Source organism: Cyprinodon tularosa, unplaced genomic scaffold (assembly GCF_016077235.1).
Source record: "Cyprinodon tularosa strain WSP-4 unplaced genomic scaffold, ASM1607723v1 ctg1041, whole genome shotgun sequence".
NCBI classification, from domain to species: domain Eukaryota; kingdom Metazoa; phylum Chordata; class Actinopteri; order Cyprinodontiformes; family Cyprinodontidae; genus Cyprinodon; species Cyprinodon tularosa.
In genome coordinates this window covers 28,134-40,566 of record NW_024037829.1, presented here as the reverse complement: position 1 = coordinate 40,566, position 12,433 = coordinate 28,134, and the positions used below count along the sequence as shown (strand labels likewise).

The following is a 12,433-nucleotide window of genomic DNA, read 5'->3' as shown; positions in this document are numbered from 1 at the left end:
TGTGGGTTCTCTCCAGGTACTCCAATGTTCTGTCAGATCAGCACACCTTTAGTCAATATGCATGTAAAAGGTGTCGGATTTGCTTTTATCCTTTTAGTTTTGTACGAAAATTTACTTTAAACTACCTCAAGGGGCGCGTACCCCTTAAGTCATGAACAAAAAACAACTTAAGGTCAGATCGCCTTACGCTAAAAAAAAAAAAACCCAAACAGTAATTAAACTATGTTTGTATATGACTAAAGGGATGCACGCCCATTGAGGTAGTTTAAAGTTTATTTTTTTTACAAAACTAAATGGATGAACGGGTATGGGCTCTGGGTATTCTGGTTTCACAGAACACCGGCTTCCTCCCACAGTGCAGAAACATGATCGTGAGTTGATTGGCTTCTCTAAATCTCTAAATGCATCTCTTAAATGATGCAGGCACTACTGTAACACTGACAGATGGATGAATTTTAAAGCAAAATAAAATAGGGAATTAAAAATAAGGGCAACAGTTAGCATTCTCTTGATCAGACTGTTAACCACAAACTGTCTTCAGTCAGAGGCTGTTCAAAGCTGCTGGATGACAGACCACTACAGGAGAGCTTTCCTATTAACATCCCTGCAAAGCTTCACAGCATTTTATTTCCCTTCAGATCAATAAATGATAGTTGAACTGAAAGGAGAAGCAGCTCCAGCAAATAAAACATGTTTATATACAAGGACAGGACCATGGAGAGCTCCCTTTGTTCCCTAATTTAAAATAATTTACATCATTTCTCACTCACACACATGAACACACCAGGATGTTTTCACCAACATGTTTTTAATGGTGGAGAGAAAACAAAAGAAAAAAAAGAAACAGAATCGACATTTATTCTGGAAAGAAAACCAGTGCATTAAAGTTTGGTCACATATTTCTAAAGGTTTGGATCCAGTTCAGCAGCTTGTTGATCCAGATAAAAACCAGCTGTGTTCCTGGACCCTCAGACCATGCGACACGTTCACGGCGCGGCGGCGGCCGGCTCCACGCGGCACGCTTTTACTCAAAGGTAGCAGGAAAAACTCGGCTGAGTTACAAATCCAGCATTTTTCTCCACTTTCATCTCAGGAAAACTATCCAAAAGCAAAATAAGCCACGGTGAATAGAAAATGCACAAACTGCATGTAAGACGCTAAAAATACATCTTTTAACCTTAAATTCAAAAGCTCCAAAAAAAATGAAAGTATTTCACAGATAAAAGTATATAAAAATTAAATCTACAACTGCATATAAAAAACAAAAGATTTCAATAAGTTATAAGTACATTTTCTCTTTAATATGGTAACCTAGGTGTCATCTTACTCTTCCAAGGATTGCCTATCAGTAATATCCCAAACCTCCACAGGCGTGGAAGGTTCCAGCTCCCCACAGAAACATCCGAGTGGGACGAGCGTCACAGTGCGCCTTTTCCACAGCAGCAGCCAGAAACCAGCGCAGCGTCACAGTAACAGAGGCAGAGCAGCGAGCGCAAATTCAAGTGTTTCAACGGAGCGATAAGGAATGAATGACGCCTTAGAGACCAGATCCACGCCGAAAGATTCATCCGGTCATAGATTCACCTTAGCATCCAAAGATGGACCCCCCATGTAGGGAACGCTTGAATGTATAAACGCACAAATAAATGAATGGATGCATGAATGAATAAATTAACGCATCAGTGAGCGAATGATTAAATAAAGGAAAAATGATTGATTTAATGAATATATTTGCAAACTGCAGCTTTAAGGCACCTTGGAACCCTGATGTATCTGAGGTGGCGGTTCGCCCCCATGCTGACGGTCCCTCTGTCTCCCCCTGCTGGCCTCAGGTGGAACAGCAGGGTTATCTTCAGCACTGACGGCTGACTCTCCTTTCTGCTCCAACAGGTGAAAATGACAGAGCGCGTTTAACCACGGCCTGAAAACGGATTCAAAGAGCGACGGTCGGACGGGAGGCGGTCAAAGTGCTCAGAGGACGCTGCAGTCTGTGTCAGCGTTTAAGACAAACGGCTCAAAGTGTTGGGAGGCGGTCTCGGTGTAGTGTGATGGGAGGCGTCATGCATGGCGGCCTAAACAGAACTGCAAACATAACCAGGCTTAAAGTGGGGCGGTGCGTGGGAGGGGGGCGCCTGTGGGAAAAAAGGAGGGGGGAGGGAGGCGTCATTTGGGCACCAGGCCGCGGGGCTTTGGGTAGAGGGCGGATCCTGGACCGCGGGGGCTGATGGGAGAGGCCGGCGTGCTGGGCTTCTTCCTGGTTGTCGGCCGGCTGAAAGACAGAAAGCAGATAATAAACCTTCAGTCAGAAGCTGAGGCGATACGTGACGCTTCCTGTGAGCTGAAGGTTTTCCTCACCCAGACTTCGACTTCTTCAGGCTGCCGCTGGCAGGCGGGGCCGCACCCAGGCTGCTGCGGAAGCCTGACGCGTCTACCTGGACCTCATCCTCGTCTCTCAGGGCGTCCTCCAGGGCGGCTGCCACCTGTGGGGCAATAACTGGCTCCTGGTAGTCTTTAGTGGTCCTTGCGGGGAGGTCCAGGTCCACCATCAGGATGTTTTCAGCCTGAGGAACCAAACACACACCCCGGTCAGACTTCAGTCCCCGAGTTCTGTTTCTTTTCCAAACTTTCATCACTGAGGAACTTTAATCAGGGTCCAATCTTTGAAAAATTGTTAAATGATCCCTTCGTTTTGTTAGTTTCTGAAGCCGCTTTCCCACTGAAACCCGGGTTTTTCAAAACCGGGTCATTCGCTGACAATCAGCTTTCGGCTTTTTTCTCATTTGACTGAAAAGCTGGTCTAACTCCTCACTGCTTTACTGTTTCTCTCTATCATCTGTCTGGATCCCAGAGCTGCTCCACGTTTATCCAATGGAAACAGAGGCTGTTTCTCAGTTCACAACAACGCCAGTGCCGACTCGTGTTCTAGAGAAGAACCCAGGAAAGTCTGGACTCGGGGAGAACGGGGGCACGCAGAAGAAGTCTGGGTCAATTGGAACAGCAGCGTACTGATGACATCATCACATTCAAAGCTAGTCTGGAGCTGCTTTTCACCTTCTGTTATAAATAGTCTCTAGATAATAATAAATCATGATACTTTTCATTTTTTTGTGTTGACGTCCAAACGCTGCCTTCAATGGCATCACGTAATTTAGCTGGAGACCCGCCTTTCCCACAGCCTCCTGATCAGAACAGAGGGGGATTTTAACGCGGGTCGTTGCCGAGTCATTTGACTCGGGTCAGTGAGCCGTTCCCACTGCCACTAAAAACTGTTTTTCCCGGTTTAAACCATTTTTTTTGGGTGGGTGTAGCTAAGGTTCAAACTAATGGGCTCAAAAGTACAAGTTAAAATTAGCTGAGAACCTGAATCATCAGTTAAAACTCAAAACTAAGATCAACTACAGGATTTAAACTGAAACTAAACATTTCTAGGATGATTTTTTTAATGTTTAGATGATTAAATAAGAAAAAGATTAAGTTTTATACTAAAATAAACTGTTTATTTAGTGGCGATTCTCACGTCGTCCTGCAAACACAGACCTTCCCATCATTCCCAGTAAAGTTCAGTTTATTATCTAAAGCGGCTGCCTGCTTCCTCCTGGATGGAGGCGACAGTGGAGAGGAAAACTCTCCTTCAACAGGAGGAAGAGGAGACCCGCTGAAGAAGCTCAGAACGTAGCATCGTGTTTCAAAGACGTCAGAACTTCAGATGAAACCTGAAGAGAACCATGTTTATCAGTTCAAGAGGAAAGCGACTCACTTTGTATCTTGGGTCAGAGTTCATCCTCTGGCAGGTGAGGGCGAAGTGACTGAGAGGCCTCCTGTAGCTGACGGCGGACGGCGGCCGTGACATCATCTGATGGTCCCTGTGGCGGGATGACAGACAGCAGCAGGTTAAGCTTCCAGTCTAACGGGTGCAGCGGAAAGCAGAGGAACCAGAACAGACGCCAGGCAGAGGGAGGCGGCTTCACCTCCTGCTTCATGAAGAGGTGAAAGATTCCTGCCTGGAGTTTCTCTGAGCGGCTCTGGTGAGTGCGCCCCCCCTCCGATTGTTTTTAGACGTATTTTAATCTGGTTCCAGAGAAACGGATCAGAGCTTTTAACCTGCAAACGTTGCTTTAGCTCCAAACTTACTCATCGGTGCGGCTGATGGCCTTCATCTTCCAGCTCTCATCCTCCTCGTCGTAGAAAGCCCTGTGGAGGATTTTGTTCTTCTCCTCCAGTGGGATGAAGTTTTCAATGATCAGGTGTCTGAAAGATCAATGGTTCCAGTTTAAGCAGCTTCTCGTGTTAAAAGGATGGCAGCCATTTATCTGGCCTTCAATAACTAATAATAATAATGATGATGATGTTTTGCAGAATTAGGGAAATCTTTAAAATCTGAGCAGATTTGAAGGCCTGATGGGTGAAAGCAGAGCAGAGTGGCGGCCATACTTGAGTTTGAGCTCTCTGGTGAGCTCGTTCTGGGTCTGCTCGTGCTCCTGCCGCTCCTTGATGTGTCCTTCCTGGATGTCCTGGATTTCCGCCTTCACTGCCTGCAGCTTGGAAAACAGCTGAGGAACAAAAAACATCAGAAGAACAAAGTCAGTTTGACAAAAACGGGACTTTAAATCTTTCGGTGATGAAGACGAGTGAAGGATGAAGGCCACCGGCAGGTTTGATGCTTAGAGGGAAAACTGACTTTGATCATAAAACCGTTTTTTATTCCCAGAGCAACATTGATCTCTGACCTTCTTCAGCTTCTTGGTTTTGATGTCCACCTCCTGCTGCAGAGAGCTGTAGGTCTCCTTCAGCTCCAGCGTCTCCTCGTCTCGACTCTCCATCTGCTGCTGCATCTCCCTCTCCCTCCGTTTCTGGAAGCAATGATGTTAGAATTATTAGACTTAGATTTATTTGTCATTTTGTTCACACAAGTGCAAAACAGACAGAAATTTTTGATCTAATGTCACTCCTACACTTAGAAAAAATTAAGTACAGCATTAGGGGATGTGTCGACAAATTTTATAAAACTTGGAATCCCATTCTTTCCTTAGTTGACTCAACTTCCTCCCTAGATTATTAAAAAGTATGGCTTTAATCAAGATACATGGACATAACCCCTCTCTAATTCTCTAATTGAACCACTCCTGATTTTCCAGTGGTTTGAACTGTTTGATCACCAGCCAGGATTTTAAGAGAGGCCAGCGGTTGGGTTAGGGATTTGGTGGTCGAACCTTAAGCAAAACATGTAATAGACAATATAGTTATATTTTTGATTTGGTTTTCTAAGCATTTTAGATCCCTCCTCTAAATTGTTTTTGTTTATTAACATTTTTTCCCTTTTTTTTTTGTAATTTGCTTGTTGGTAACTGTTCTCCCCTCTTGTTTTCTCGTTATGAGGGAGAGAATCACGTTTGCTTATTGTTAACGTCTCTCACTGTATTCCTGGGAATGTAGGGGAGTGGGGGATAAGTGAAGTGTATTCTCATGTTAATGAATGTATTGTACCCTGCTAACCCAATAAAAAATATATATGGAAAATTTGTGGGGGAAAAAATAAACATGTTTTGTTCTGAAAAAAAAAACAAAAAAAACAAAAAGAAATTTCGTTTAGAAACAGCTCTCTGGACAATTTCATCTTTTTAAAAGTGCAGCCTTGAAAAATAGTTTAAAAAAATATATAAAATCAGTAATATAAACATGACTGTAAATTTAGAGTTCTAACATTTTCATTTATTTATTTTTATATAATAATAAAATATAATAAAATACTATATTTTACAAAACATTCAGCAGTCTAATGGCAGTGGAGAAGAAACAGTTGTGGAATCTGCTGGAACGCATCCGATGCTTCGAAGTCTCTTCCCAGCAGTGGGGTGGGGGGGTCATAATCATGCTAATAACGCTGTGATTAAAGGTCCACCTTCCTGCAGGTTCTGCTGCCTCCAGAAGCAGCTCCTGAGATCTCCAGTAGAAAACTGATTTCCATTTTAACTTTAGAACCGTTCCTCCTTTAACACGGATTAACAGAAATGACTAACTCTAATTTAATGCTTTTATTGCTCTTAGAAATAAATTTAATGCATCGAAAGTACCCAACACACACACACTCTCTTTTTTTTTTTTTTTTTTTACCGTCGACAGGCTGCAGCCACGTCCTGAATTCCTTGTTTTTCCGTTACTTGTTGGAATCCCCATTTTCCCATTCTCTAGATTTTTCTCCGCCTCAAGCTTCGCTTCTTTTCTGAACATCCGGCTTTACGATCAACCAGAAACAGTTTAGCGCAAATATAGCTGAGGACATTTTTTATTTATTTTTTTTTAAATAAAGCATTTTTATGTCACCATAATCACATTCAATTAATTTTAATTTTAATTTTTTTTAATAACCTGCAGAAACCCTGTTTAAAGGAATAGTACACCCTAAACATGATTAGCCTTCATTTTCTACTCACCCCCATGCTGAACAACACTCTGGAGTACTTTTTTGATATCTCAAATGCATCTGGAGATCTGGGAGGCTTCTTGCTGTCTGCTGACATTCAAATAATGGAGGTCTATGGCGCCCGAGGCAGAAAGGTCCATAAAAGTCCACAAAAAACGTGTCAATATTCCTCCATACTGCTCGTCCAATGTATTCCAAGTGTCCTGAGTGGGTAGCGTCCAGAATTTACTCGAAACGAAGTCATTTAGAATGTTTTTAGAGCATAAACAGTAGTTTACAGGATTTCCTGAAAGCGCGTTCACGAGTCTACGGAAACCGGCAGACCAAACCAGATGAAAGTGCGCATTCAGCGTCTGCTCTGCCAATAATGCAAGCGTAGAAGAAGAAATGTGCTGTTTACCTGTGCAAAGAAAGAAACAACGAAAGAAAAATGTCTAAGGACTTCAGTGTTGAGGAAGAGCGTGAGTTCTTTGCCGAGCTGAATGCGCTGGTTTGGTCTGCCGCGGTTTCCGTAGCGTCGTGAACGCGCTTTCAGGAAATCCTATACACTACTGTTTATGCTCTAAAAACATTCTAAATGACTTCGTTTCGAGTAAATTATGGACGCTACCCACTCAGGACACTTGGAATACATTGGACGAGCAGTATGGAGGAATATCGACACGTTTTTTGTGGACTTTTATGGACCTTTCTGCCTCGGGCGCCATAGACCTCCATTATTTGAATGTCAGCAGACAGCAAGAAGCCTCCCAGATCTCCAGATGCATTTGAGATATCAAAAAAGTACTCCAGAGTGTTGTTCAGCATGGGGGGGAGTAGAAAATGAAGGCTAATCATGTTTTGGGTGTACCATTCCTTTAAGGACTGGTCTGCTTTAGGTTACAGAGATGGACCCAGATGTGTCGCCTCCATCCCAGTCCTTAGATGGGATGCTAATAGTTAGCATTAGTTAGCATCAGGAGCATTTCCACCTTCTGCTCTAGTTCATGACTGAGGCTGAGTCCAAATGTCCCTCATCTCTATAGAGCAGTTACGCCGTTAGAAACGAGCTTCTGAACGTCTAATGGATGAGAAGTGATGGACTGGAGATTTCCCACAATGCACCTTGAAAAGTAGTGATCGTCCATGGTCACTAGACGAGCAGGTATATCCCAGAATGCTTTGCGAGGAGAGCTCTCTTTGCAAAGCACTGTTGGATTTGTTGTGACAGTGGCGGCAAAGAACCAAGATGGCGGAGTCACATGACCAACCAGAAGTTAAAAGTAGTGATCACCTGTTTGAACGGTCAGAGTTCACTATAAAGTTCACTATAAAGCGTAGGACTGAAACAATCCGATTAATCGACTATTGAAATAATCATCAACTAACGGATTAATGGTTAACTGGAGAATAGAGACTGAAAAACATGACAGACCCACTTAGAGCAGGAATTATACCAAGATTGTAAAATAAATAAAATAAAGACTTTTCATTAAAGATTTGTCAGAATGCTGGATAATCCAGAACTTCTCACCTGGAAATGTTTTAGTTTCAGTCGGTTTAATTTCCCTTTAAGGAACCTTTGGCTATCAGATTATTAATGGATTAATCTGAAAAATAATCGATAGATGAATCTAAATAATGGTTAGTCGCAGCCCTAGTATAGTGCTGGAGGGGTCAGAGGTCACGGAGGACGTTCGGTCGCAGTCAGACAGCAGAAGTTGGATTTCTGTCATTTTCAGGTCAGTTCTCCTGCTTCCTGTTTACCTGCTCTGCGATCTCCTGCCTCCTCAGCTCCAGCATCCTCTGCTGCTCGTTGGTGTGGTCCACGATGTTCTTTCCGCCTACGAGGAGCTTGCTCTCCATGGCCTGGACGTGATCGGAGGTAAGAGAAGAGGAAGCGGGTCAGAAGCAGAACGTCTGGGGAACAGGTGACGGAGCCGACTCTCATTTCAGGCTTACCTTGACTTTAGCTGCCAGCATCTCTCCCACTTCTCTCTCCCTCCTCAGATCCTCCATCTTCTTCTCCTTCTCCCTCAGCAGCCGCTCCTTCTCCTCAGCCACCAGGCTGTGGTCCTCCAAGATGGCCACCTTCTCCTGCTCCAGCTTCTCCTGCTGCTCTCTCCAGTAGTCTCCTCCCTCAGACTCGTCGTCCTCCGTCTCTCCGTCCTCCAGCTCGTCTCCGTCGCTCCCGTCCCTCTTTCTCCGCCTCCTCCTTTTCTTCTTGCCCATGCGTTTCTCCAGCTGCTTCTTCAGTTTGGCGATCTGCTCCTGTAACTCCCCGAGCAGGGCGTCCTTGGGGTCCTCGTTGATGCGCGGCTTGTTCTTGATGTTCTTGGCCCTGTTGGCGTAGCGCAGCGTGGTCAGGGTCTCCTCCATGTTGTAGGAGGCGGGGCCGATGTTGGCGACCATGACGGTGCGAGCGTTCCCGCCCAGCGAGTCCTGCAGCAGGCGGGTGAGCTTGGAGTCCCTGTAGGGGATGTGGCTGCACCTGCCGTCCACCAGAGCAGAGATGACGTTCCCCAGGGCCGAGAGCGACAGGTTGATCTTGGTGGCTTCCTTCAGCCTCTCGCCCTGAGCGCCCGTCTTGGTCTGCCGCTCGCTCCCCGCCAGGTCCACCAGGTTCAGCTTCCCCACCCGGATGTGGTTCTCTCCGTCCACGCCCAGCTCGCTGCACTCCACCGTGATGACGAAGATGGCGTGAGAGCGAGAGCTGTGCTCGTTCATGTTGGTGGATCCCACAGACCGGTTCTGGTTGCCCAGATTCATCACGCCCTCGATCTCCTGCGCGCTCTTGGTGACGTACGAGAACAGGTCCTTCACGTACACCCCCGTGTCGGGCCTCTCCCGCAGCTCCAGGCGGTGGGACTGGTCTTTGGAGAGCAGGTCCCGGATCTCCTCCTGGTAGATCTCCAGATACGACGCTCTCACCAGGTACTGCTGGTTCTGGGAGCGGGAAATGTGCGTGAAGATGTGCTCGAAGGAGTTGGGGATCACCCCTCTCTTCTCTGGGTCGTTTCTCACTCCCTCCATCGTGTAGGTCTTCCCCGTCCCCGTTTGGCCGTAAGCGAAGATGGTTCCGTTGAAGCCCAGCAGAACCGAGTCGACCAGCGGCCTGAAGGTCTCATCGTACAGGTCGATCTGTTTGGAGCTGCTGTCGTAAACCGAATCAAAGGTGAAGACTTTGGGGAGCGCTCCGGCCTCCCGCGGGTTCCGGACCATAATCTGGCCCAGTTTCACGTTGACTGAAACCACCGCTTCAAATTTTGAAGCCTTCTCCTTGTCGTTCATGGGGCGACAGCGGACCACCACCTTGACGGACTCGGAGCTCTTGGCCTTGGACATGTCGGGACGCCGTGTCCGGTTCTCCTGGCACCTCGGGTCTGACGAGCACAGCTTCAGAGATCCTTTACCTGGGAAGACGCCCCCAACTGGGGGCAGAAAGGAATTACACTCTACATTTTCACAACTTTTTCTTTGGACTTTTGATGCTTTTCTGCTTATTTTCAGTCAAACTGCTGTAGAAGATGTTTCCCCTCTCATCCAATAGGTGGTGAGGTAATCTTAGGCTGGAACCAACCAAGCCTTTTGGATGAGAGGACCAGCAGGTCCCAACAGATCCCAGTCTGGAAGTGTCTGGAATTAAATCCCTCCATCATGATGCTGTTCAGCCATAAAGCTGAACCCAGCCAGCAGGCAGGGCCTCTGGGATGGAGACCAGGCTTTCTGGAGCCTCCTGTGGAGGCGTCCATCCTCCGGTCTCACTGCCTATTATCGGCTCACCGGTTCATAGGTCAGACTTAAGTGGCTTAAAAGAAGCATTCCTTTAACATTCCAATACTGAAGTTGAGAGAAAAACAACTTTAAATTATATTTAAAATCACCTTAAGGAGAGCCAACCGCCGCAGAAAGCCGTCAGCTGCTGGGATCCAGAGCTCAGGAAGCGGCTAACAGGCGGAGGCAGACCGGTTCTAACTGGATGCGGCGCAGCCGATAGCAACCAACCGACCCGGGGCAGCGCTGGATGACAGCAGGCGGTGAACCAGCCTGCGCCCTCAAAGCGTCTTTTAACGGTTAAATTAAGCTCATAGCAGCCGGCTAATGTAGCGGCTCGGCTAACATTAGCTTAGCTCCCACACAGTCCGCAGAGACAGAGCCAAACACCGGCCTAGCAACGGCAAACACACCGAGGGGAACCGGATCCGGGCCCGCACCGCCCGGCTGCTGCTGGCCTCACAATCCGACAGGAAGTGGATCAAATCCGGGGTTTAGATTTACCGGTGGCCGCTGCTCTTCTTCTGCTATTGATTAGCGGTTGGTAACAAACTTAGTAGCATTACCGCCACCTACCGGTGAGGAATGTGGATCAGAATGACCCTAATTATAAACATATTTATTTATCTATATATCTATAATATTACTTTACAAATACTAAATCCTCCTAATTATTCCTGTTAATATTAAATATTTAAGTAAATATCGATAAAAAAATCTACTTTTTCTGCAGAATATCTATCAAATCCAATTTTACTTTCTCCTTATTTAGGTCTCTTACCAAATTCTTTATTTCTTCTTCATACTTCTTACAATAAATTACTACATGTTCTACTGTTTTGTCCACAAAGTTCACATTTGCCTGACATATGTGTCCCTATTTTGAATAATGCATTATTTAATGCTTTATGCCCAAATCTATGTCTTGAAATAACTGTTTCCTCTCCTCTGCTTCCTTCTGCTCTCCTCATTTTTTTCTCCTCCTATAAAACCATCTTCCTCTCCTTTTCTTCTTCCCATTATTTTTTCCACCTTTCCTTCATCCTTTGTTTAATGATACTTTTCATTTCTGTCTTACTTAAGTTAATCATCATATCAATGCTTTTATTTTGTTTTGCCTTAGCAATCTTCTCTGTATTTTAATTTCCTTTAATCCCTATATGTTCTGGCACCCAAATAAATATAACACTAATAGCATCATTTGAACTTGATATAAAACTTGCTGTATTTCAATTAAAATGTCTGATTTACTTTCCGAACGATGATTTTGTATATTAATTAAAGCGGAACTCGAATCTGAACATATAATTGATCTTAATGGTCTCACTTCCTCTATCCATTGTAATGCTAATAATACTGCTAATAGTTCTCCTGTATATACTGACTATTCATTATTTAATCTCCTACTTACTTTGATATTGAACTCTGGAACAGAGAATGCAATACTTAGCCTATTACTCCCACTTTTAGATGCATCTGTATATATTTGAATATAACCATAACAACTATTAACATATTCCTGTATCAGTTTATGATAAATATTGCCTTCCTTTTTCTTTTCCAATCATGTCAAATCCACTGCAGTTTCAGGTATGATCCAGGGAGGGATTGCTGCTAACGATACAGTTGGACTACATTTAATTTGATCTAATTTAAGTTATCTTAGTTTTTTTCCCCGCTATCCATCCAAATCTTCCTGTTTGTCTCCTTTTCCAACATGGCTGCAGTGTTTCTTCTGTAGGATGATCTGGACCATGACCCTGTAAACTAACCCAGTCATTTAGCGACAGGTGTCCTGATTTCCAGGCATTTCTCCAGTTTCAACCTGCAATGTTGTTTTAAATGCTCCTGTAATTAATCTTAAAGCTTGTGTCTGTATATACTCTAACCTTTTAAGTGATGTAATAGCTGCTGAATCATAAACCACACAACCAAAGTCTATTGCTGATCTTATTAATCCTGTATATATAGATTTTAAAGCGGTTCTGTCTGCTCCCCACTCATGACCGACTAAACATAACATTCAAAACTTTTTTGCACTAATCAATAATTTTCTGAATATGAAATGCCCATTTAATTCTATCATCAACAATAAACCAAGGAATTTAGAGTTTTTGACCCTTTCTATCTCTTGATTATATAATTTAACCTTCACCATACTATCATTTTTTTTTTAATAAAAAAAGTTTTCTATTTTCCCACTGAATGTTTGAATCCCCATTTATACGACCAATCTTCTATCTTATTAATAGCTTTTTG

At 44.4% G+C, this 12,433-nt stretch overlaps 1 protein-coding gene across 3 annotated transcripts; it reads right to left on the bottom strand.

Moving 5' to 3' along the window:
• Positions 1-2,139: 2,139 nt before the first annotated feature.
• On the bottom strand, positions 2,140-10,673 carry LOC119782112 (kinesin-like protein KIF3B). 3 transcript variants are annotated; one of them, XM_038282909.1, is made up of 9 exons: positions 10,275-10,673; positions 8,363-9,833; positions 8,168-8,269; positions 4,728-4,850; positions 4,432-4,550; positions 4,132-4,248; positions 3,758-3,863; positions 2,356-2,561; positions 2,140-2,269 (listed from the first exon to the last, which is right to left on the bottom strand). In XM_038282909.1, exons 2-9 carry the CDS (start codon positions 9,743-9,745, stop codon positions 2,164-2,166), a joined length of 2,262 nt encoding a protein of 753 aa, XP_038138837.1. In that variant the 5' UTR covers positions 9,746-9,833; positions 10,275-10,673; the 3' UTR covers positions 2,140-2,163. The 3 variants fall into 3 exon arrangements, with proteins under 3 accessions (XP_038138837.1, XP_038138855.1, XP_038138845.1); XM_038282927.1 differs by having other exon boundaries at positions 8,363-9,815; XM_038282917.1 differs by having other exon boundaries at positions 8,363-9,831; positions 10,285-10,673.
• Positions 10,674-12,433: the final 1,760 nt, after the last annotated feature.

Coding starts and splice junctions, on each gene's coding strand:
- LOC119782112 (XM_038282909.1), bottom strand. CDS start 9,745: ATGTCCAAGGCCAAGAGCTCCGAGTCCGTCAAGGTGGTGGTCCGCTGT. Junction 4,851..8,167: donor GGCAGGAGATCGCAGAGCAG/GTAAACAGGAAG, acceptor CATTGCTTCCAG/AAACGGAGGGAGAGGGAGAT. Junction 2,270..2,355: donor CTGAAGAAGTCGAAGTCTGG/GTGAGGAAAACC, acceptor TCTGTCTTTCAG/CCGGCCGACAACCAGGAAGA.